This window comes from Rana temporaria, chromosome 5 (genome assembly GCF_905171775.1).
Source record: "Rana temporaria chromosome 5, aRanTem1.1, whole genome shotgun sequence".
In the NCBI taxonomy this organism is placed as follows: domain Eukaryota; kingdom Metazoa; phylum Chordata; class Amphibia; order Anura; family Ranidae; genus Rana; species Rana temporaria.
Window position 1 is genome coordinate 256,299,220 of NC_053493.1, and position 26,840 is coordinate 256,326,059.

The window sequence follows — 26,840 nt, forward strand, 5'->3', positions numbered from 1 at the left end:
TCCTGCTGGACATTGCTTCTAATCCCCTTGTGGAGGCTTCCATTTATGGATGGACAATTTTTTGGTTACACAACCCATCACATTGCTATAATCTTTTCATATGGACTATAAAACTGAAGGACTTATGAATAAATGGTTGTGGGACAAATCATTTGATTTTCCATTATTTCTTATGCGGAAATTTGCTTTAATATGCAAGTGCTTTGGATCACAAGCATGTTTCTGCAACAAATTATGCTCGCAAGCCAAGGTTTTACTGCGTGTCTATATATACACACACACACCCACATTTACAAAGCTATTCTTAACAGTTCTGAATAAAATTCTTAAAAAGCCTGAATAGCCTTAAACTGGATAAACTGGAATTTATACACACGACTGAATGGGTCAGAGGAGTAACCAACCTGCTACATTTATAATGGGCTTGATGACATTACAACAGGAGGTCTTAACATTTTCAAAACAAAGAGCCAGTTTACCGCTCTTAGAACTTTAGGGTGGCCAGACTGTGTCCAGGGGGAGTAGAAAATGCCCTTACATCAGTGGAAGTAAACAATGCCAAAGGTTTGGTGGTCAGTGGGCGTAAGATTTACTTCATAGGTGTCAGTGGAAGAAATAGTGTCCCATCATTGGCTCCCCTTTGGTGTCAATGGGAGGAATAGTGCTGCAGTGTTGGTGTCAGAGGAAGGAAGAATGCCCCAAGGGTGGGATAAAGGCAAGAAAGGAAGCAAAAGGGCCACATTCAGCCCACAGGCCACAGTGAAAGAATTGTATGTATAAATATATAAAGCCACCCTAAAACATTATTCCTTTTTCTACAATGTGCTACAAACAGAAGTGTACATGAACCTTTAGTAAAGGTCACAAAAAAAAAAAAAACAACGAGCTTCAAAAAGCAAGTCAGCAGTTCTGCTATAAATGAGATGCAATTTGTGGAGCAAACTCAAATATTGATTCCAACAGACATAAGCTGCTCTATTACAACATTAAACAGTTTAGACATTGGAAGGATTAATTCTTGGGGATTCAAAGAAATACTGTATGAGGTATGGAAGCTGGTACGGCTGGTACACAAGAAGACTGATGCTCTTAGATCGATATGTGTGGAGTAGACACTGCCAGATTAATACAAACGCTTCAGTGTTGTCTTCAGCACAAGAGCAGCCGCAGGGAGAGGGGAAACTTCAACTGTTTATCTCTCAGCAGCTGAGCTTAAAGATGTGCAGTGTGTAATTTTTAGCTAACAGCAGCAATTCATAGGAGTCTAAACTCCATGTTAGGAAAAAACATCCTGAGAAATGACAGCCATGTGCAATTTGGGATTAGGAAAATCTCTGCAGCCCGATGAAAACGTATTCTCACATTTTCCATTTAATAACTGGAAGTGGAATACATACAAAAAGGAAGACATGCTTGCGATTTATTTTATATATTGCACCTTGTGCACTTAGAACATGTTAAGAAAAATCACCTTCTGTGCCATATTCACTTAGTACTCAGTCTATAAAAAAAAAACGTTATAACTATGCAAATAATACCAAGACAGCTCCTGAGCGTTATAGTGTGCGGTGGTCCCTCCTATGTTGGATTACTCTCTACACTGCCGATCCACATCACAGGCATATTTGCAGGCAGAAATGAACAAGAGAGATGGTTTTTCTAATATGAAAATATGTCAGAGCAGAAAAAAGCAAAACACAGGTTTTGATCAATTGCATACATCAACCATTGCCTGTAAAGCTATTAATTATGCAATCCATCTTCAGCTGAAATAATTTATGGATAGGCCACCATAAAATACAACTGAACTGATCTTGCTTGTCTTTTGAATAAAGTAAAAAAAAAAACAACACATATTTGGTATAAATATATATATATATATATATATATATATATATATATATATATATATATATATATATATATATATATATATATATATATATATATATATATATATATATATATATATAATTTTTTTTTTTCTCCCAGTATTCATAAAAGTCATATGTCACCCATTTCTGCAAGGCAGTGGCCTGTCAGTGCTTGAAGGAATAAATGGAGATATCAGTAGTAAGGATGAGCGCATTGATCCTCTGAACTCATGCCAATCTTTTTTACCCGGGTCAGCTGTGGATCAGGTTATTCCCCACAGCTCGCAAAAACAAAAGGGTGGAATGCTGATGACATTAATGCCGTTTTTTATAAATACATTCTTATATAAAGGTCACTGGTGTCACCAGCATCCCACCCCTTTGTTTAAATGCGCTGCAGGTTAGGCTTCTGGTCGGCAACCAGTTGGAATAAAAGACAGCACAACTTTGATGTAAAGATTGAGAAGGGTTCGGAGGAAGCCCAGGCTAATTTGTAATCAGTAGTAACACAGTTTAGTTTGCTTAAGACATCCATATATGGATCGAAATTTGGCCAGTTCTGCAGGGACCAGACACATATTTTTTTTTTTAACCAGAAAATTCTAAGTTTATTGAGATGTAAAAGAGGTATACATACAGATAAAGCAGTGGACCAACATCGTCCAATGTTTAAAAGGATTACAGCTGTATATTGTAATATAAGCCATCTGTACGGCTCATACAAGTCCTTGCAAACATGGGCACATCAAAACCATTGGTAAGAAAATAAAAATGAAAACAAGGAAAGAGATAAAAGGAAAACCATTACAGCCTTTCTGGATCAAGCATATACGATACAGTAAAACTTTCCTGAGTAATACACCCTCTCCCCACAACCCTTTCTCAAAACATAAATACACTGGCTTGTGTTAACTCAGAACGTACAAGTTTCACCATCCTCCAGCCACCTATCCCACACACTGGAGAACTTCTGCGGTCGCCCCCTGTGAATATAGATCATCTTCCTATACGGGAGAGTGGGGTTCACCTCCCTTTTTCAGTCCCTTAGTGATGGAGCCCTCGTCTGCATCCAGGCCTTAGCCACCACCTTCCTGGCCAGGAATAATGTTTCATATATAAAGATAGCCTGATACTTGTCTACCTCGACATCTGGCAGCAAGCCCAGGAGACATAACTTTGGGTCCATGCCCACCGGGGACCCCATATTATCATGAAGGAATTGTGTCACCTGCAGCCAGTAGGCCTGCACGTCTGGGCAATGCCAATTCAGGTGATAAAACGAGCCTCCGGTAGAGGCACACATGGGGCACAAGGGGCTTCTTGTGGATTGGAACTTCGCCAGTCTCAAGGGTGTAATATATGCACAGTGAATTATATACAATTGTGTCAATCTATCCGAGAGTTTGGGAGATGAAGCCTTGACCCCCTCCAGAATCTCCCCCCAGTCTGTATCGTCTGTAGGGCCTACATCCTGTTCCCATGTTATCTTAGCCGCATGCGATACCCTACCTATCCTACGCTGTCGGATAATGTAATATATATTAGATGTGAGCTTGGCTGAATCTGTTCCAAAGATCACATCCAGCACCTGCGGAGTCTTCAGGTCGACAGTGACAGAGTCCAGCTGTGTTCTGATCGAATGTCTAAGCTGCAGATATCTAAAGAGGAATTGTGGAAGGGAGAACTCTTTTTTGGTGCTGCATCAGCATATCTGCACCAAATGGGATGACCTAAAACAGGGATATGCAATTAGCGGACCTCCAGCTGTTGCAAAACTACAAGTTCCATCATGCCTCTGCCTCTGGGTGTCATGCTTGTGGCTGTCAGTCTTGCTATGCCTCATGGGACTTCTAGTTCTGCAACAGCTGGAGGTCCGCTAATTGCATATCCCTGACCTACAACCCCCATGTCCCTTCCTGAATACTGCCTGCATGGGAGTGTGAAAAGGGCTACCCGATTTCTTACATCCTAACGACCTATACCTCTGTGCCTGAGATGTGTTAAAGTAATATAGATGAGACAGTTGCGACGCTATATAGTAATCCTGAACATCTGGGAGGGAACATCCCCCTTCCAGAGTGGGGTTCTTAAGTATGTGCCAAGCCAATTTATGTCGGTCCGGGCCCCAAACAAAAGAATTTAAAATTTCTTCCATCTGTTTAAATACTTTTAGAGGTATATACAAGGGGGCGTGCCAAACCATATATAAAATCTTAGGTAACAAAATCATATTTACTAAGTTAATTCTACCCATAACCCCTAGGGGTAATTCCGACCAGGCCTGGGTTCTAGATTTGATAGTGGAGAACAAGGGTTCCACATTGAGAGGGACGTAGTCTAAGGTTCCTTGTAACTCTCACCCCCAGGTATTTAACCTCCGCCACTCTCTGTAAAGGTAACTCTGAGGACATTGCTGGTGAGGGAGGGGGGGGATTGATCTAGAGGGAGAATTCAAGACTTATCCCAGTTGATCCTTAAGCCAGAGTATTTGCCAACCTCCTCTATGATGGTTAATGCCGCCCGCAGTGAAGGGCCCTGATCTGCTAAATACAGAACCGTTTCGTCTGCATATAGTCCTATCTTTTCCCATGCTTCCCCCTTTCTAAGGCCTATCACCTCCAGACTCATTCTGATGGCAATAGCTAACGGCTCAGCTGCCACTGCGTACAGCAGTGGCGATAGGGGACACCCCTGCCTCGTGCCCCGTTCCAGGGAAATCTGATCCGAAAGCCACCCATTGACAAAAATTCTGGCCATGGGGGTCTGGTATAGAAGCTGAACCCACTTGATGAAATTCAGGCCAAACCCATAGCATCTCAGGCATTCCCACAGATACAGCCACTCGACCAAATCAAATGCCTTGGCCGTATCCAGGGCAACCACCACCCTGGTCCACACGTTCTCATGTTGGTCCTGTATTTTCATAAATAGCCTCCTAATATTCATGGCGGTATTCTTTCCTGGCATAAACCCCGTCTGATCCGAGTGGATCAGGGAGAGAATAACTGTATTCAATCTAGAGGATAGTATTTTGGCCAAGATTTTAATAGCTACTGGCAACAGAGATATAGCTCTATATGATTCTGGATACCGAGGGTCTTTACCCGGCTTGGGAAGGACAATTATCTGGGCCTCCTGCATTGAGGAGGGAAGAGTTCCCAGTTCAAATATAGAGTGAAATAAGGCCTTCAGTTTAGGGACAAGCGTCTCTCAATATGTAACGTAGAACTCCAGGGGCAAACCATCCAGCCCCGGACCCTTGGATTTGTCCGGTTGTTATATTGCTGTAGCAATATCTTGAGTAGTGATAGGGGCCTCAAGCACCTGCACCTGCCCCAATCCCAACCATGGAAATTGCAATGTGTGCAGATATGCCTGTATCTCCCTTGATGTGTGGTGGCATTGGGAACTATATAAATCCCCATAGAACTTCATAAATCTATCCGCTACCTGCGGGGGATCCGTGATAACGTGATAACTGAGCTCAGCCAGAGACACCACCACTGGCGGCCTATCCTCTAAGTGCGCCAAATAGGCTAGCATCTTTCCAGCCTTCTCCCCGTTCTCATACACCCGTGTCTTACAAAAGAAAATACACTGGCCTTTTCCATATGTAACTGCGAGACTACCCTAGTCTGTAACTGCACCTTAGTTAAGTTCTCAGGTGTGGGCTGGGCATTACAAGTTTCCTCTAGATTCTGTAACGTGTCTTCAGACATGCTCACCACTATCTTAAGTCTGTTTCTCCTAGTGTCCAACACCCTGCGTGCATGTAGCTTAAATGCATCCCACTGGGAATTAAGTGAGGCGGACCCCTGACCTTCAGAAAAGAAAAACTGCTGTTCCCGCTCAATACTATCATGCTCTGTCAAGGCGGTCAACCAGTAGGGGTTGAGTCTCCACACTTTTTTAGGGGCCTTCCCCAATAGGGACATCTGCACCCAGTATGGCGAGTGATCTGATAAGGCCCTAGGCGCAAAACCAGCCCCCCCCAACTCTTGGCATGAGTAAAGCAGAAACCATAATATAGACTATGTGGGACATAGTGGCTTGGCTAGTTGAGTGACAAGTGTATGCCCGGGTCATTGGGTTTCGCTGCCTCCACACGTCTATCAGGGCAAATTCCTTCATCAAGCGGCCCAGTCTCGGTGCCCCTCCGGCCTGTGCCGGGCGATCCATAAAAGGATCCATAGTCATATTGAAATCCCCCATCCACACAGCCGGTACCGTTGGGTGCCTAGCCATAAATGCCAGACCCGTAGTAACGACCTCCGAGCAGTATGGGGGGGGGGGATATAACAATCAGAAAAATAGGCAAACCGCCAATGCAGGGATGTACAAACAGATATTTTCCCTGCTGGTCAGACTCTAGGGATATCAATTCAAATGGAGTGGCTTTTGTTACTAATAACGAAACTCCCCTAGAGAAGCTGGTGTGCGTGCTATTATAAGCCCAGCCTATCCAAGGGCGCTTCAGCGCAGACTGCAGATGACCGGTAACATGCGTCTCACTCAGAGCAATTATATTAGCCCTTTGTGATTTAAGATAAGCAAGAGCTGCTGTGCGTTTAATTTTATTTCTCACTCCCGGAACATTCCACGTCAAGAATTTAATTGAGGTCATGGTGTCATCAGTTGAAAATTACCTAGCCGGACCAGCAGGGTAGCAATTAAATAAGACATTAGGGGTATCCCATGCATATAAAGGGTCTCTATTACTTGCATCGACATCACAACGGTGACCCTGCCAACGGGTATCCCCCCTCCCAGTCCATCACCTCCCCAACCTGGTGTGAGCATTTGATACCCAAAAAATAGAACCAAAGCAGAAAAAAAAACGTCCAGCAGTAAAACCTGACTGGAGGCACGCATCTTGAGTTCTGTGCGTATCATGGCATTGCAAAAACAGTCTTTCCCATAGGGGCGGTTGTTCACTGAGCAACACGTGTATTCGAAGCGGGAAAAAAATAACATTCCCTGAAAGGTTTCAGGTCTCTACCCCTCCTGCTGTTCAGCCTATTTCCCTCTTTGTCCTCCCCACTACTTCAGCCTATTTCCCTCTTTGTCCTCCCCACTACTTCAGCCTATTTCCCTCTTTGTCCTCCCCACTACTTCAGTAATATCACCAGCGGATCTCAAACATGTCCACTGCGGCTCATATAGATATCAAATAGGAGTTCTGTCTCCTTCCTCCGGGCCCGGAGGGAGCAGCTTCTATCCCATAGGGGTCCCCCCCAGGGGAAAAATAAAATAAAAATGTGCAACAGGGCCATAAGTTGCAAAAATAAACCAACAAAGGGTAGGCCCCTAGCACTTATCTGTGGTCCCTTGCAGCAGGGCCTCAGGCATGTGGTTAAGGGGATGAGGGAGAGGCTTCCCCAAGGTCCCCCATGAAACGGTACTCACAGTCATCCAAAGCCGGCTCTACACTGGTCTCCCCTTACGATCCAACCAGGCCACGGCAGGGGTGTCAAAAAACTGCACCCGACCATCCTCTTCCACTTTGAGCCTGGCTGGAAACAGCATTGCGTACTTGAGGTTCAGTACACATAGGCGACGCTTCACATCCTGGTATTGAGATCTCTTCCTCTGCACCTCGTTGGAAAAGTCTGGAAAAAACACCACATGGCCATTCTCCACCCACATGTTTCCCTTCTCCCTGGATAGAGGCATAATTTTATCCCTATCCCTGAAGTTCAGAAATTTGGCAATAAATGTACGGGGGGGGGTGCTCCTTCAGGTGGGGGCTTTGCTGGTATTCGGTGCGCCCTTTCCACCGCAAACATAACTGAAAACGCCCATACACCTTGATACACCTCCGCTCGCTCCGGCAGGCCTATGAATCGCAGGTTACAGCGGCGGACCCTGTTTTCCATTTCGTCCTGGTGGGAGTGTAGCTGGTGAATCTGGCGCTGCATGTCCTCCGTTGCATGCTGTAAGGGGTGTAGTATGTCTTCTGCGGCGCTAATACGAGCCTCTGTTTCGGTGACCCTCTTCCGGACCGTAGACAAATCCTGTCTCATGGGGGACATCTTCACCTCCTCGATTTTCGCCAGGGTGTCCTGGAGTGCGGCTATAGCCTCCAACACCTTTGCTGTCTCCGCAGCATGGCGATCCTCCCCCGGAGTATCTACCGCACCATCTTTGGCCTGCTCCTCGTCTCCGTCATGCCGATATTTGGCCAGTTTTTCCGCCGCAGCGGAAGATTTTCTTGGTGGGGACATCTTCCACTCCAGTCCCGGAGTCTCCAGGCAGTTTTGTGGGTATGATTAAGCCCAAATAGTCTCGCAGGATGGTAGACAGGATTTTCAGCAAGAGGAGCTCCTTCTACCCGTGTCCTACTCCTTTGCTAGCCGGGCCATGCCCCCGACCAGACAAATTTTTATTCAAGTTGATAAACTTCTGTACAACTGCCCTGTTGGATTTTCCTCTCTCAATCAGTGCTGTAGGATTTAATGTTTCAGTGTATTCTCACCTTACTGTTGATGTCTGCCTGGGGAGGCCTCAGCACATATTGGTAGACCTTGACCTTGCCACCTGGCATGCAGAAGTAATCCCCCTCAGAAACACATGGTCTAAGATTGTATCAAGGAGTTGATCCACATTTTTACTGGTATTCCTAAAGGACATTTCGACAGGCTAAACCATGGGTGCCCAACCGCTGGCCCGCAGCTGCCCTCCCAAGTGGCCCGCCATGTCTTGCTCTGAGATGGCGGGTCGGCATGCCCAGATCGCGGGCTCCCGACCCGCAATCTCCGAGCATTAGTGAATGGGGTCATGTGCGTGGGGCTGGCCTATCCGTGATCGCGGCGAGGCTGGCCTATCAGTGATCACAGTGGGGCTGGCCTATCCGTGATCACGGCCAGGCATAATCTGCGATTATGGCCAGGTTAGCCTATCCGCGATCGTGCTGGCTCCTGGAGTCCTGCCTCCACCCCTGTGAACACTGCTGCCTTTACCTCCTCCAGGCCCCCCCTCACCTCCAAACTGATAGAAGATACAAGTTGCAGGTGAGGGGGTGGATACGGTCTGGGGAGAGAGGGAGCAGCCAAAGTTAAATAAAAAAAAAAAAAAACTTATCCCCAATTTAAATATCCAGCTCCACGCAAGGTGAGCCACTGAGGTATCATCTTATGGGCAGATGGGTTCAACTAATTACAGACCATTCTCTACCATGGATGACTTAGAAGAAAGGAAACAATGCAAAGGTCACAAGATGGCTTCTGTCTGTACAAGACTTTAAACTTATTGTAGAACACAAGTCAGGAATACAGCAATGGAATGCTGATCTACTGCCTTGCTAAATGTTGACAAAATGTTCTCCAGCCTACAAATCTGAGCAGAAAGGGAGAGTATGTGAGGCACTGTTTCTTCTACATTTCTTGCTCGACATCTTACCAGGTAGCCAGACCTTAATATTAGCCTTAGTGCTCCACAAAGTCTTTAAAATATATGAGCCGACTGAGGAGAAGGTCTCTGTGGGAGCCTGCTGCTGCGTGAAAAGGCTGAGCGATGACAGACCACAAAAAAGATACAAGTGCTGCATGTTTTTATTGGAGGATCCCATTGAATCTGTTTGTTTGCCCATATAGAGACAAAATGCAGGGCAAACCCGATTGAACTGGTACAGGGTGTGCCTGTCTCATGCATGGTTTACCACTGCTAATAACAGTTGAGCCTGTCCCCTTACAGTATCCATACCCAAACTTTCTGAATATATACATTATGGCACAGCTAATTTGAATACTGCATAATTTGTTGACACTAGAAGATAAAGACATAAGACAATCTGCATAAACTTATTAAATCAAAACGGATACCCCAGAGGTTTGGAATTTCACTGAAACTTTGGAAATTTAAAGTGTATTTTACTTTTTCGCTTTGGATAAAATGTGGAAGGATTAAAGCCCATGTTATATGGGTATCGATTTTGCAGTCCTCCTTTGGGCTGTTATTTTCTTAGGAAATGCAGGGGGAAATCTTCCGAATAGGAAATCTGTACTACTGTCTAAGACTGTTTATGAGACATGTAATAAAAGGGAAATCTTCCTGATGGAACAAAAATAGCAAAAAAAAAAAAAAAAAGACTTGAGTTCAGAACCCCATTTCTGAATCCTGGGTGACAAAGAGAATATTTAGGTATGTGGTACTTTTGGAATGCAAATAGCATAATTCCTCATTTATGAGTCTAATTTAGCTAAACAGGGTCTTATACTACATGGGGTTTAATGTCCATATTCTGTTTATTCCATCTTCTTAGCTACAGCCCTTATGCTGCGTACACACGACTGTTTTTCATGACAAGAAAAATGCAATTTTTTTAATTGGTCGTTAAAAACGGTCATGTGTAGGCTCCAGAGCATTTTTCTTGACGAGAAAAAATGGGCATTAAAAATTTAGAACATGTTCTATTTTTTTCTCGTCACTTTTCACATCGTGAAAAACGGTCGTGTGCACGCTTTAACTGGGAAAAAAACGTGCATGCTCATAAGCAAGTTATGCAATGGGAAATTAGCATTATCAGCCCAAAGGGTGGCGCCATTCGAATGGAACTTCACCTTTATAGTGCCGTTGTACGTGTTGTACATCACCACGCTTTGCTCAAGCATTTTTTATCATGATCGTGTGTATGCAAGGCAGGTTTAGAGGAATCACGTTGAGAAAAAATATTTTTTTGTTCCATGACATGAAAAATGGTCGTGTGTACGCGGCTTTAGAATTACAAATGGCTAATTTAACATTCTCACACGGAATATTATCTTTACTTCTAGCAAACAAGTTATCATGACAGTCACACTTGCAGCCATCTTCTAAATACTAAAAATGTGAAACATATAGGTCTTCAAGTGAACTCACCAAGTTTGGCAGTCACAGACTGTAGATCTGCCAGAAATACAGGAACATGTTGTAGCTGCTCTTGAAGCTCCATCAGACCACTTCTTTTATTCTCCCAGTGAGCAGAAAGCATCACCACCTCACTATCCACCTGCTGAAAGACCAAAACACAGTGTCTGACGGTTGCACCTCAAAATCCTAGACCAGTGTTTTATGGGAAACTTTGATGGCAAGCTAAAAGTTTATCAAACGAATAATCCAAAACCAAGCCTAAACTAAAAAAATAAATAAAAATCCTTTAAAAGGAGGACTTAAAGTCTCAAAAGAAAACAATACAAAAGTCTCATGGTTTTCCCACAAAATAATAATAAAAAGTGGCCTAGAAAGCTCACCGACTTCTAGATGCATGGTTAGAGGTTTTTGTAATACACAATGCAGGAAAAACGAGAGAAAAAAAAAAAGGGGGGGGGGACAGAATACAGCTTCTTTCCTCTCATTACTGTATACATAGAATTTGTATTCATGGGTGCTTCCAAGTTTCAGTGCGAGTTGATGTCAGGGCTGAAACTAGGGGGGTGCCTGCCCCGGGGTGATGTATCTAGGGGCTGCAGCCAGGGGTCCCAGTCGCACTGGGAACTGTTGCTCTAATGGTGTCACTGCCGCCCGATCAAGTGTAATAGACAGGCAGTGCCCGCTGTATAGCTTGCCAAACACCGCTGAATCACTCTGCTCCTTCCGTCCGCGCTATAGAAACGCAGTCCAGACTGACGCTACTATTGCTATGTTGCTAAGCAACAGTAGCTGCATCATTGCTCTGGAATTCTTTTCTATATGACGGCCGGGCGCGTATTTGGCAAACTATGCAGCGGGCGCTGCTTGTCCATTACAGAAGCAGGAGGTATATGGTGGGAGTGCTGTGAGGTCTCCTTCCTAGTCCTACCCAGTACCCGAACAGCTTATGTCTTTTCTGCGTGAGGCATCCCAGAGAAGGGGAGACTTCAAAGAAGGCCCTGGACTGGGGGGGGAGGGTTTAGAGGGGGCCTTGGACTGGAGGCCCTAGGCTGATTGGGGGTGCAGAGGAGGCCCTGGGCTGGGGGGTGCAGAGGAGGCCCTGACCTGGGGAGGAGCAGAGGAGACACTGGACTTGGGGATGCAGAGCAGGTCCTGGGCTGAGGGGGGGTGCAGAGGAGGCCCTAGAATTGGGGGGTGCAGAGGAGGTGCTGAAGTGTGGGGTACACAGGAGGCGAGTACACAGGAGGCCCTGGGCCGGGGAAAGACCGCAACCATATGGTTGGGATTCCCTCACATGCCTGGACCTGCACCCAGCTCAGCCTCTCAGCAAGCCTGAGCTGGCCACTCCGACCCCCTCCACCAGGGGGGGCAGAGCAGAGCCAGAAACTGACAGCCACCAACTTTCTGTTCAGGAAGCCCTGAGAACTGAGTGATCGGTGGCTTTTGATTACTTGGTTCTCAGCCTTATAGCCAGCGGGGACAGATGCAACATCTACCTAGGCAAGTAGGTTTCATAGATTAAAAGAGAAGTATGGGAATTTTATTACCCAAAATGTCATCTTTCCTGCTGTCTGGCCCACATGACAATTAAGCCTCATTCACATGGAGCATATGCATCAATTTTTGTAACCCAAGCCCCCTCTCGATCCAGCGATGTCCACGAGAGCCTTGGCTGTCCGACAACTCACACTGCTGATTGGCTTTTGGCAGCAATGGGAGGCATTGGCTCCCACTGCTGTCAATAAGTGCCAGACAGAGGGAGACATGACTCTGTTTCTATATGGGCAAAGAGCTGTGGGCTCGGGAGAAGAGGAGGATCCAAGCTGCTCAGTGCAAAGTCATTACACAGAGCAGGTATGTAGAACATGTTTATTACTTAGACAACAAAAAACAAGACTTTAATATCACCTTAAAAGGGGGTTGTAAAGGTTTGTTTTTTATTTTCTAAAAAGGTTCCTTTAAGCTAGTGTATTGTTGGTTCACTTACCTTTTTCTTTGATTTCCCTTCTAAATGTTTTTGTTCCTTTGTCTGAATTTTTCGCTTCCTCTTCCTCCTCAGTAAGCTTGCTCTCATCCGAGCCCTTCTGGCTGGGGGTTAGTCAGCGTGCTCGCCCCCTCCTATGGGACTACATCCCTGCGGGGAGACCAGCCACGGGTGCCAGATGTGCAAGCTACACCACTGGTTGATAATCATTATGAGTTAAAGCTGCATTAAACCCCAAAACAAAATGTACTACATTGCAGCTTACCAATTATAAGATGGTAAGGCTGTATCGATTTTCTTTGGCTTTTTTCCCCTCTGATGAGGAGAGCTACAATATGTTAAATAGATCAACATCAGTGAGCTGGCATCTTTAAGCATAAATATGACTTTGGCTCGCAATTAGGAAGGCCACAATATGCCTTATATCACGTATCAAAATTAGTGGTATGGTTTCTCCAAGTAGGAAGGCGAGGTCAGTTCATGCTGAGGAGTGCTGTAATATGCCTAATGTCACATATCAACATCTAAATTGGCATTTTCAAGCAGGAACTGTGATATCAGCCTATGATGAGAAGTGACACAACATGCCTAATCTCATGTATCAATATCAGAGAGTTGGGAATCTATAAAAGCAGGAATGCAACATTTTTTCTTTTTTTTTTTTTTTTAACGATAAAAAAGAAGAAGGAAGCTTTGCATAATACTGAAACCTTACAGAGCTCTATTGTTCATCTTCACTGGAAAAGCAGACACAGACATCTAGTGGTAATAATTTAAACTGCAATGACAATTGTATGCAATAATCTAGCAACAAACAGAATATCGGTTAGGGCATAAAGTATACAGGCCGGGAGCTTTGCATTATTGAAGCTCACAAGTTTTGCCATCATTCTTCTTTTTTTTTTTTTTTTCATGTAATCGGTTTGTTTTTTTTCTTTTGTTTTTTTAAACATTACCCATAACAAATATAGGTAAAATAAATAATTGAATAACTTACTAATCAATATCCAACCATTAACAAAAGTCAAAAGTCATGCAGGATTCTGTGTTTTCTCATAAGCATCTCCCAAATCAAAAATATATAAATAGGCTTAATTCACAAAGCTTTGCAAAAAGATCTTTATAAACATAAAAAATAATGTGGCACAAAAAAAATCATATAAAAGAATATGAACCTGGATTGACCAAGGTAGAAAATGAATAAAAAGTGAACACCCAATAAAGAAAATGTATAAAAAATTAGCATTTGTACTATGTACAAAGTTACTCAAAGTTCATAGGTGAACATCATAGAATAGTCCATCTTGAGGAATCAAATCCCATGAATAAAAGTCTCTTGTGCTGTTGAAGGTGAATAAAGACTTAGGGCCGGATTCAGAAAGCACTTTCCCCGACGTATCTTCTGATACGCCGTGTAAGTGCACGGATGCGCCGTCGTATCTCTGCGCCTGATTCTTGAAATAAGATACGCCTGAATTTTGGCTCCATCCGACCGACGTAAGTCTCCTACGCTGTCGTATCTTGGGCGCATATTTACGCTGGCCGCAAGGGGCGCTTCCATTGTTTTACGCGTCGAATATGTAAATGAGCGAGATACGCCAATTCACGAACGTACTTACGCCCGTCGCAGTAATCTACGCCGTTTACGTAAGGCGTACGTCCGGCGTAAAGTTAAGCCACATAAAGCAGGTGTAAGTCATGTTAGGGTATGGACCAGGGAACAGCCGTCGTATTTTACGTTGTTTACGTAAGTCGTACGTGAATGGGGCTGGGCATAGGTTACATCACGTCGTAGGCATTGAGCCGTCGTATCTTAGGGAGTATATGCAACGTGATTCTGAGCGTTCGTTCGGCCCTTCATTTACATGGGGTCACGCTTCATTGTAATAGATCACGCCCACTACCTTCCTACTTTGAATTAGGCGTGCTTACGCCGGCCCATTTGTCGACTGCACTTTTAAGATTAAGTCTTTATTCACCTTGAATAGCACGAGAGACTTTTTTATTCATGCCATCGATTCCTCAAGATGGACTATTCTATGATGTTCACCCATTGTACATTGCTTTGTTTTTCATCCATTTTTTTCACTCACTAATTTTTGATACATTTTAATTATAGGGTGTTTATTCACTTTTGATTCATTTATACCACTCTATAGACAAGCTGTTTTTCTAATGAATATCTGTCCATGGGTCCAGTGATGTCTGGAGCTCCTCAGGTTGTTTACCACATACAACAACTCCCTGAAGTCTGTAACCCATGGACATTACCAAAGACTGGGTTTCCTCCTTTCAGATGTTTTGCCAGATTCTAACTGCAGCTGTCTTCGGTTGTTCTTTGTTTGTGGGTGTTTCTGCCTTTAGTTTTGCCTTTAGCAAGTGAAATGCATGCTCACTTGGATTGAGATCAGGTGATTGACTCGGCCATTGTAGAATATTCCACTTCTTGTCTTTCTAAAGCTCCTGTGTTGCTTTTGCAGTGCGTTTTGTATCATTGTCCATCTGTACTGTGAAGCGCCATCCCAATCAACTTTGCTGCATTTGGCTGAATCTGGACTGATAGTATCTCTCTAAATGCTGCAGAATTCATCCGGCTGCTTCTATCACGTCATCAATACCAATGACTCATTGCCACTGGAAGCCATGCATGTCAATGGCATCACACTGCCTCTGCCATGTTTTACTGATGACGTTGTGTGCTTTGGATCATGAGCTGTTCCAAGCCTTCTCCACACTTTTTCTTCCCGTCATTCTGGTACAGATTAATCTTAGTTTACTCCCTCCACAGAATGCTTTTCCAGAACTGGTCTGACTTTTTTAGATGATGTTTTTTGGCAAAGTCTAATCTGGCTTTTCTATTCTTAAAGCGGATGTGCCATGGAAAAATAATATTAAAAGCCAGCAGCTACAAATACTGCAGCTGCTGACTTTTAATATTAGGACACTTACCTGTCCTGGAGTCCAGCGCCGATCGCAGCAGAGGACGAACGATCGCTCGTCTCTCTGCTGCTCCCCCCGCCATCCACGCTGAGGGAACCAGGAAGTAAAGCGCTGCGGCTTCACTGCCCGGTTCCCTACGGCGCATGCGCGAGTCGCGCCCGCCGATTGGCTCCCGCTGTGTGCTGGGAGCCGAGTGTTCCCAGCACACAACGGGGGGGGCAACGGGATGTGACGGAATGCCCGTCTTTTGCCCGAGAATGCCGGGCCGGAAGTGGGTGCAAATACCTGTCTTTAGACAGGTATCTGCACCCCCCTCCCCCCTGAAAGGTGTCAAATGTGACACCGGAGGGGGGGAGGGTTCCGATCAGCGGGACTCCACTTTAGGGTGGAGAACCGCTTTAAGGCTTATGAATGGTTTTCACCTTGTGGTGAACCCTCTGTATTTGGTCTCGTGAAGTCTTCTCCCAATTGTAGACTTTGATAATGATACAGTGATCCTTCACTTGTCTGGATGTTGTGAATGGGTTTTTCTTTACCATAGTGAGGATTCTCCGATCATCCACCATGGTTGTCTTCCATTGACGTCCAGGCCTTTTTATGTTGCTGAGCTCACCAGTGCGTCCTTCTTTTCTCATAATGTACCAAACTGTTGATTTAGCCACTCCTAACGTGTCTGCCATCTCTGATGGATTTGAAGCCTTGAAATGGCCTGTTTCATTTGCATGGACAGTTCCTTTGAATGCATGATGTAGGCTCACAGCAATAGATTCTAAATGCAAATACCACACTTAGGCTGGATTCACACCTATGCATTTTTTGTGCTTTTTGCATTTTGCAGATTTGCACAACAGTCCATTTACCATGGTTTCCTATGGAACACGTTCTATAGTGCAAATCTGCAAAATGCAAAAAGCACTAAAAATGCATAGGTGTGAATCCAGCCTTAGAATTAACTCCAGACCTTTTACCTGCTTAATTGATGAAAAAATTATAAAAAGGCATAGCCCATACCTAGCCATGAAACAGCTTTTCATTAGATTCAATTGTCCAATTACTTTTGGTCCATTGAAAAAGGATGGCTATTCTTAAAAGCTGTAATTCCTAAAACCTTCCTTCGATTTGGATGTACATACCCTCAAATTAAACCAGAGATTGTGCATTTTCAGCCCATATCCAATATATATATATGAGAAATTAGTATATGTGCAGTTTGTCCTCCTAAATATCATAGAATCTGGGACATCTGGTGTAACTCAAACCATACTACCATTTGTATTTTATGAATATGTGTATGAGATAACACAAACCTAGTCTTAATGCAAAAGAAGTCTAATGGTTTACTTTTATGAAATGCGGTTTAGGATTGTATAGTTTTTCTTAAACGGTCATTGTATGGAACCTATGCACCAATTCTGCCTTCGCTTGCCACAGTTTTGTATTCTGCATTTGTACTTCTCATGCAATAAAAACAGTTTAAAAAACATAAAAATAAAATAAGTAGTGACCCAATAATAAACACATATAAGGATTGAAAATAGATTTTTTTATATACCTGCATTGAGTGTGGCTTTATTAATATATCCAGTGCATTTTTGCCAGTTTATTTATTTTTTGCAACTATGCCAAGTTTGCACCTTCTTCTAATATTGACCACAGACATTCTATAGAGGACCCGACCCTTTAAATTCTGTGTGGGCACCGATACCTTTTCATACACGCTCTGACTGAGTTTGCTTAACAAAATTTTGTTCCTCTGCACATACTGCAGCTCTTCATTTACTACAAGTACACATTTCTTGGTGTCTGATGTACTACATTGTGTGTCTCCTAATTTTTTTTTTTACTCTTGGGGAGTTTTTGTCTATAGATTTTTAAATATTTACTTCTGCACCTTATTCATGAATAGTTAAAGATGCTATTCCTCAATAGGTAAACACAATTAACACATTAAGTCAATGACCTGAAACATATGTTAAAAATTAAAGAACTAAAGAAAGAGGGACAAAATAACAGCCAGGCAAATACAATTTTCAGAAAAAGATGGTGGCTTTGGCAGCCTCCATGTCATTTTCATGTCAAGTTTACCTTAAACGCATTTATGTGTCATAGTCCACAGCCAACTAATATCTACATTCACCTTTAGCTTAGTATTCACCACATTTCAGGAGTGCATTTTCTATTAGTGGTTTAATAAGTACCTTTACTTTTTATTACACAAGACAATATAATTGGCATCAACAAAAAACAAAATGCAGTGAAATCAGTAAAATAACATGTGTTCCTTTCAAAGAACAGCTAAAACACATTAAAAAGGGTATACACTGATAACTTACCTCCCCAGCTCTAGCACATTCTCTTGCACCTTTGTGAAGGGAAGCCCAGGTGTCTTCGTACCTGTCAGGATAGAATAAGAATACTTTTGAATGTACTTCAAATGGGTTGGTTTACTTAAGTGTGCCATTAGCTAAATAGCTTCTTTTTTTTAAACAGGGTGTGTGTGTGTGTATATATATATATATATATATATATATATATATATATATATATATATATATATATATATATATATGTGTGTGTGTGTGTGTGTGTGTGTGTGTGTGTGTGTGTGTGTGTGTGTGCACATACATGCACCACACACACACACCATTTATGTAAGCACCCCCCGTCCTGTGTCTAAAATCTGACATGCAAGGCAAAAGCTAGGCTAGGCAACAGCTAGGCCTCAGGTACTCAAAGAAAAAAAAAAAGTTGGTAGCAGGTGAGGGTCAGATAGTCAGAGGTGACCAAAATCACCGTAGACAGCCATCAATAATGTATCAAAGTTCCAAGTGGCTGCTTATTAAGCAGCAGCAGCAGATGAATCACAGAAAATAAATGTGCTAGCAAAAAAAAAAATATATATATCTTTTAACACAGCCAAACTCTGGAAAATACATCCACTACTAGGACACTAGCAAAACCTAAAGTAGGCTGATAGTTGAGGGGTTGGCCTACAGTTTTTTGGTTGCCAGTGTCCAATCCTCTTCTAGGTGGCCATTAAAACAAAAAAATAGAGAAAGTTAAAGTGTCCCTCAATGGACAAGAAATAAACAACATTTTACAGCTGTCAAGTACAAGTGGGTGAGGATAAATATTCCAATGGGGACACCTGTTCCAGTGACCGCTATCCCCTCACTTTGGGGAGATTTCCTCTCCACTTCCATTTTTCGGACAGTAAGTGATGGAAAATCTTCCCAGTGGGATACAGAGAGTAAACATAATCTGACAGGGATTGTAAAGTGATTGTAAAGTATTGTTGGTTTTCCTATAAAAATAACAAACATGTTTCACTTACCAGTTCTGTTGCAGTGGATTTGCACAGAGCAGCCCTGATCCTCCTATTCTCTGGTCCCTCTTCTGTGATCCTGGCCCCTCCCTCCTGTTCAGTGCCCCCACAGCAATCAGCTTGCTATAGGGGCCCCCGAGCTGAGTCACAGCTCCCCCTGTCCATTCAGACACGGAGCCCCCCTGATTGGCTAGCTGACTTTGAATGACAGCAGTGGGAGCCAATGGTGCCGCTGCAGCCTCTCAGCCAATCAGGAAGGAGAATCTTGGATGTCTGAGACAATTGTGGACATTGCTGGACAGAGTGGGACCTCAGGTAAGTGTTAGGGGGGCTGCTGCACACAGAAAGCGTTTTATCTTAATGCATAGAAGGCATTAAGATAAAAAAACGTCTGCCTTTACAATACCTTTAACTCCTAAGAAAGAGTTTTGAGAGAAAGGCAAGTTTGACCTCTATAACACGTTATCCTTAATTACTAGAGAAGCGATCTAAGGAAAACCATCCAGGTGCTCTTCCAGGGGTCTCAAACTGGCGGCCCTCCAGCTGTTGCCAAACTACAAGTCCCATGAGGCATTGCAAGGCTAACAGTTACAAGCATGACTTCCACAGGCAGAGGCATGTTGGGACTTGTAGTTTCGCAACAGCTGGAGGGCCGCCAGTTTGAGACCCCTGCAACAAACCAGTGCATAGAGCAATGGCTGTAATCTATAACCTGCAGTATACTTTGCAGCAGGTTTTAGAGCAGCCTGAACCTGAAGGCACCCTGGTTGAAAAAGGCTGGTTTAGAAGGCAGGCTCTGTGAAATATATGACACAACAGTGCCTACTCACAGGGCACAGTAAATGTGCTGCAGAGTTCAAGGAAGTACATATGAAGGGATCTTCATAAAGTAAGTGCACAAATAACAAAATCCTTCAGATTAATAGGAGTAGACTAGAAATAATTGAAATACAATGTGAAAATGAATATATGATTTTAATTCTGGCTATAGATACGCTTTAAAGTGGGAGTAAACCCTTATTGTACGAGTGAGATTTATACCCATGCAGTTCCTTCAGAGCCGTGCCCGACTCCCGCTCCAACGTCATTGCCGGCTTGGCCATTCATATCGCCATAGCCCGCAAACCCGGAAGGAAGATGGAATCACCTTCAGCGGTGACAGTGTGCCACTAAAGGGCTTCATTTTCAGGTACGTGTGTCATAATGTGCTAGTATGTGATGCATACTAGCACATTATGACCTAAACTGCCCCCGGGCAAATTTTTTCTTTATGGGTGCAGTTTACTACCGCTTTAAGTAAAGGTTTATATGCAGTGATGGCGATAGGCTTGTAAATGCTGGGGGATTTGAAGATGAATAGCCAAAGGCTACAGTGTATGGACAAGCTTGCTAGACCATAGAAAACATGAAAAAAAGAATATTAAAAAAAGAGAAAGCTGTAGGGGTATAATCGAGGTGTATAAAAATAATTACATTCTTCAAATAATTTGTTCATGCTTATTATATCAATTTACAAAACAGCAAAAAAAAAATCATAAACGCTGTTGCGTTGGGAACAGACTTGTACTGGCAAAAATTGGATTAATAATAACTTGGCCACCGCTGTTAAGCTAGCCGCACACAACTAAGAGATTGTGACTGAAATTATTTCAGAACGATGTTCTCCCACAAGTAATTATCTCTGGCATGGTATGCATGGCTCTCCTAATCCTGCTCTGGACTGAAGCAAAAAGTATCCAGAAGATTATTAGGATTGATTTTTTTGGGGAGATTTTTTTAAACACAGGAAATCTGCAGACGCTATGACAAGCAAGAAAAGAGTTTGTAAATGCAAACTGTTTGTAAATTTGACTGATTTTGTAAGGTAAGGCCGCATTTTGCGCAAAGAAGCATGATGATGGAAATATGCTTTAACCTATTCACTGTCACCAGTGGAAGCAATACGGCAGAACAGAAGCACTTTTAGCTGGCCAGTTTAGCATCCCCTACGTTGGCTGCACTGTCCACTTTGCTATATAAGGTTGCTTTAGCGACCATAAACTTATATCATAAATGTACTCTTGACTCTGCTGATTTAAAAAGGGCAAGTTCACCTTTACAGAAAACTTTACAGAAAACTGAAGGTGAACATACACTTTAAAAGGAGGCTGACGATTGTAGATTCATTAAAATTGTGATTTTTCCCCCCCATTTACCCCCACCCCCTAGTGGTGGAAAAAAGCAAAAATGTTTGTCCCCTGCAGAGCCTGCAGAAATTATTAGGCCCTGCCAGGAGTCAAACTGCTCAACAGGGAGCATGAATCGCATACTAACACATTATGAAATATTTACCTTAAAACAAAGCTCTTCGGTGGTGCGATGTGAACGCTGACAGGGCTTCCATCTTCACCCCGGTCTTCATTCTGGGTTTGGGGACTTCAGTTGTTTGGTCGAGATGCAATGACGTCACTCCTGCGCATGCCACGGCTCTCTCAATGTACAACATGCGCAGATGACCTCATTGGCTGCTACTATAGTAAATTACTCCTAAACCGAGCACGTTTAGAAGACATTTACTGTACCTACAGGTAAGGCTTATTTAAGCTTACCTGTGGGTACAAGTAAACAATGGGGACTTTTCAACCACTAACACCTAAACACAGTTTTGGAACTCTGTCATGTGTTGGTAAAACAAGCAACTACTAAGTGTATCCAAGTACTATACCTTGCTTTTTTCATGAAAAATTGGGCTTTTATTTGGTGGTAAATGATAATATCTCCTGATATTTTTTTTTTTTTATAATTAAAGAAAAACTGTCATAAAATAGTAAAATATATAATAACAAAAATATCTCCCTTATTCTGCACTTAAACCGTTTCTCTGCCAGAAAAAAAATATTAAAAGCCAGCAGCTACAAATACTGCAGCTGCTGACTTTTAATATTAGGGCACTTACTTACCTGTCCTGGAGTCCAGTGACGTTGGCAGCAGAGGACGAGCGATCGCTCGTCACTCTGCTGCCCCACCGCCATCCTCGGTGAGGGAATCAGGAAGTGAAGCTCTCCGGCTTCACTGCCCGTTTCTCTACGGCGCATGCGCAAGTCGCGCAACGCTGTCCTGACTGGTCCCTGTTGTGTTCTGGGAGCCGAGGGTTTCCCAGAACACAGCGGGCGGGAGGTGACGTACTCCCCGCACAGTCCCTGCAGAGAGGACTCCCGGAAGTGGGTGCAAATACCTTTCTTTGACAGGTATCTGCACGCCCCTCCCTCCTGAAAGGTGTGAAATGTGACACCGGAGGGGGGTGGGTTCCGATAAGTAGAAGTTCCACTATAGGGTGGAGCTCCGCTTTAAGGCCACTTTCACATGTGCAGACCGTATGTCCGCATTTTCATCCATCCGTTGCGGATGAAAACTGGACATACATTGGTCCCTATGTGATTGCGGGTGTCAGCAGATGACCATCCGCTGACACCCGTAATCACCCGCCTCCGCAATGATCCGATTTTTCGGACGGAAGAAAACCCTATTTTTCTTCCGTCTGGCGGATCGGATCGGGTGAACACGGACATACGGTCCGTGTTCATCCGATCACCCCAAAGGGGAGAGCAGAGGAAAGACAGGGCGGGCCCTGCACAGTGTGCGAGGACCGCCCTATCAGCCGACGGCTCAGCAGGGATTTTACGGAGGATCCCTGCTGAGCTTGACGGACACACGGAGGCAGATCATTACTGATCCGCCCCGTGTGAAAGGGCCCTAGAGAGTGACCAAAAAAAAACAGCTTCAAAACTGCACAGCAGCTCTAATAGGACTACAAAACTGCCCACAATTAAATAATATAAAATGTTTGCAGTGCTTCATTAGTGCTAAAAACGTTGTTTTTTATTTTATTAAAATTGTAAAAAATTACCGTAAATAAAAATGAGTCTGTATATTTCAAACATATGCGTACAGTATATTATTTGTCGTTTGTACCAGTAGTAGGGCCCAGAAACAATAGTGCACATTTTGCTTTCTTTTATCCTACCCAAGAAACACAGATAAGAAAAAGAAAAAAGCTTGGCCTTTTCCCCTGTACACTCCAGTCACTTCTAGGAACACAGTGAAGATGTCACCCAGCTCCACTTTATGCGCAATGATTCGGCCATGTTTATTTACAATACACAAGATAAAACACGGCCAATGTGGAAGTGACCAGAGTTAATAAGGAAAAAAGGCTGTGTAGGTTAAATTTAAAAATGACCAAGCCTTTTTTAATCCCTTCCCATCCGCGCTGTAGCCGAATGACGGGGCGTACATGGATGTCCTTCTGTGAACGAGCTTCTAGCGTGCACCCATCAGACTCAGCTGTTCACAGATCAGGGTAAAGAGCCAATCGTTGCGGCTCTTTACCACATGATCAGCTGTGTCCAATGATGTCAACACAAGCTGGCTGACAGCGTAAGGAGAGAGAGAGAGAACCGATAACCGGCTTGTGTTAAACGGACATCGACACTCAGTACAAACAAGTGGTCACTGCAGCAAGCATTGGAAGGGCAACACATGTAAGACAAAACCAAGGAAATTTCCAAGAATTTTAAAAGGGATACATTTTTTTTTTTAGCTTTTCTAGCGCTAAAGTTGCCAATAATAAATTCAAGAGAAGCAGTGGGAGGTGGACAATTTAAAGACAGAGAAGGGGCAGCATCGGCGGGGGGGGGGGGATAACTTGAGGTGACTAGCTCTGATCAGCGGCTTGTGGCCATGAGTTTATAGCAGAAGAATGTGAACAATGTCAGGTCCGCAAACCACATGAACCTGGCCAGCTGGAAGCAGTGCTGTAGGACCATACGTTGTACAGACCTGGCAGCAAAAGGGTTAATAGAGAAACTTTTAATTTACAGCACACAGGATAATTTTTTGCGTACCTTTGACTTAAACGGTTATGCAAAAAGGCACAAATGAAAATGTCCAAATACAGTGGAACCTTGGTTTACGAGTAACGCGGTTTACGAGCGTTTTAAAAGACGGGCAACTTTTAATCCTGACTCAGTTTGCGAGTGTTGTCTGCAAAATGAGCAGGATTCAAGCCTCTGGGTGTGCAGTACTGCATTTGGCCAGAGTCGTTCAGAAATACTTTGCTCCCGAGTGTTTCCAAGTTCAGCCAAGCTGTCTCTGAGTATTTCCGAGTCTCTCCGCCGCCCCCCCAACATTTGGGCGCATGCGGTATTGCATGCTATAGAAGCCAATGCGGAAATAATTATCTTCAGTTCCATTGACTTCTATGGGGAAACTTGCTTTGATATGAGAGTGCTTTGGATTACAAGCATTCTCCTGGAACAGAAATATGCTCGTAATCCAAGGTTCCACTGTATTTATAAAACGCAACACAGATTCAATTTTTTAGATTTAGTAAGTTATGTTGTGTTTGTGTGCCAATGATGATTTTAGTGTACTTTTTTATTGAAAATATTGGTTTTGATAAATTGTGCAACTAGCCCAAGTCCTACAAAAGTACCAGTTACACTTACCGGTAGCTGGATTTCTGGGAAGTCTTACAGGACGGCACCCTGAGGCCTCGTACACACGGCCGAGGAACTCGACATGCCAAACACATCGAGTTCCTCGGCGAGTTCAGCCCTGAAGCCGCCGAGGAGCTCGGCGGGCCGAGTTCTCCCATAGAACAACGAGAAAATAGAGAACATGTTCTCTATTTTCTCGACGAGTTCCTCGGCGGCTCCATCGGGCCGAAAGTGTACACACGACAGAGTTTCTCGGCAGAATCCGGCTCTGACCGAGTTTCTCGCTGAATTCTGCCGAGAAACTCTGTCGTGTGTACGAGGCCTGAGAGATGACTGGCTCCACCTGACAGAAAACACAATCAAAAAAGAGGTTAAAAACCCCGCCCCTTCTCGTGCTCCTCAGTTTGAGATAAAGTATGAACCCACCAGTGCACGGGAAAAAAAACACAAAAATACAAACCAATAATGTATCACAAGGGTGGGAAGTAGGCCTGCCGTCCTGTAAGACTTCCCAGAAATCCAGCTACCGGTAAGTGTAACTGGTACCTTTTTCAAGTCGTCTTCCAGGACGGCACCCTGAGAGAGAAGCAAGTAGCTTCAGGCCTACCTTAGGGCGGGACCACTGTCTGTAGGACCTTCCTACCGAATGACAAGTCCTGCGGCGACAGGAGTTCCACTCTATAGTGTCTTAAGAACGTGTTCTGGCTTGACCACGTCGCCGCTCTGCAAATCTGCTCCACCGAAGCTCCGGCCCTTTCTGCCCAGGAGGTTGCTAGTGACCGTGTGGAGTGTGCTTTAACCTTAGGAGCTGCCTTATCGGCTTGAACATAAGCTAAGGAAATCGTCTGCCTAATCCACATAGAAATGGAGGCTCTGGATGCCTGATGACCTCTTTTCTGACCAGAAAAAATAATTAATAGATGGGTAGAAAGTCTAAATTCACAAACCCTCTCTAAATAAAATTAATAGACACCGTCTAACATCCAGACAATGAAAAGAAGCTTCCTTTTCATTCTGGGGATTTGAACAAAAAGAAGGGAGAACTATCTCCTGTGACCTGTGAAACTTGGTCACTACCTTAGGAAGGTACAAGGGGTCCTGACTTAGAACAACCCTGTCCTCAAACGAAAAAACGGCTCTTTAATAGAGAGCGCCTGCATATCACCTACCCTCTTGGTCGTTGTGACTGCCAAAAGGAAGGCAAACTTAAAGGTGAGTAACCTGATGGGGATACTGCCAATTGGCTCAAAGGGGGCCCAGGTTAACTGATCCAAGACAATCGAAAGATCCCAGGGCAGAACCCTAGAAATCCGCACTGGGGACAACCTATCTCTGGCAGTAATGAATCTTTTAACAGGTGATCCAGGGATAGGCGTTTATCCAAAAAAATAGACAAGGCTGCCACTTGAACTTTAAGATTTCTTGTGGCTAGCCCCTGGTCCACCCCATCCTGGAGAAAATCCAGGATGATCGAAGTCTCCTGCTGGGATACTTGTCTCGCCGAGCACCAGCAAGAAAAGACACCCCAGATCTTGTCATAAATACGTCTAGTGAGTACCTTTCTACTGGCCAGAAGCGTGTCAATTACCTTCTCGGAGCAGCCCTTCTCCCTCAGGCTCCGCCTCTCAAGCACCAGGCCGTCAGCTTGAAGAAGCCGGGGGCTGGATGATAGAACAGACCCTGCCGTAGAAGGTCCGCCCGAACAGGTAAGGCGCCACCGACCCGCGCTCTAGAGCGGGAAACCAGGTCCTCTTGGGCCACCAGGGTGCGACCAGAATTACATTTCCTACTGCTAGGCTTAACCTCTGTAGGACTCTCGGAATCAGGTTCAGAGGAGGGAAGGCATAGGCCAGATGAAACCTCCATACCTGGGCCAATGCGTCCACCCCCTCCGACCCGTGTTCCCGGGAGAGGGAGAAGAACCTCTTCACCTTCCTGTTTGCCCTGCGGGCGAAGAGATCCACCTCTGGGCTGCCAAAGTACTGACAGATCAGACTGAAAACTTCTGCATTCAGTTCCCACTCCCCCTGGAGAATGGGCTGGCGAAGTAGTCTGCCTCCAAATTGAGGTACCCTTTCAGGTGTACTGCCGAAAGAGAGGGAATTCTCAGCTCTGCCCAGCCCAGGATCTCTAGCGACAACTCCAGAAGGGTGCGGGATCTGGTGCCTCCCTGATGATTGAGGAAGGCTACCGTGGTCGCATTGTCGGAAAGAATCTGGACCCCCGGCCCAAAATTCTTTCCTCGAATGCCTTTTAGAGCTTCTCCGAACGCTAATAGCTTGCGGTAGTTTAAAGAGGCCCCCCTCTGTTGTTGGCTCCAGGAACCCTGGGCACGGAGCTCGTCCAAGTGAGCTCCCCACCCCCAGGCGCTGGCGTCTGGTGATCCTGACCGG

At 44.3% G+C, this 26,840-nt stretch overlaps 1 protein-coding gene across 1 annotated transcript in view; it reads right to left on the reverse strand.

Moving 5' to 3' along the window:
• The window catches only part of DTNBP1 (dystrobrevin binding protein 1), a 231,658-nt gene that overhangs the window by 190,726 nt on the left and 14,092 nt on the right, over positions 1-26,840 (reverse strand). The window contains exons 4-5 of the mRNA XM_040353753.1: positions 17,979-18,039; positions 10,731-10,863 (exon numbers count right to left, since the gene is read on the reverse strand). Of these exons, the coding sequence (XP_040209687.1) occupies positions 10,731-10,863; positions 17,979-18,039 (194 nt within the window). The remainder of the gene's footprint in view (positions 1-10,730; positions 10,864-17,978; positions 18,040-26,840) is intronic.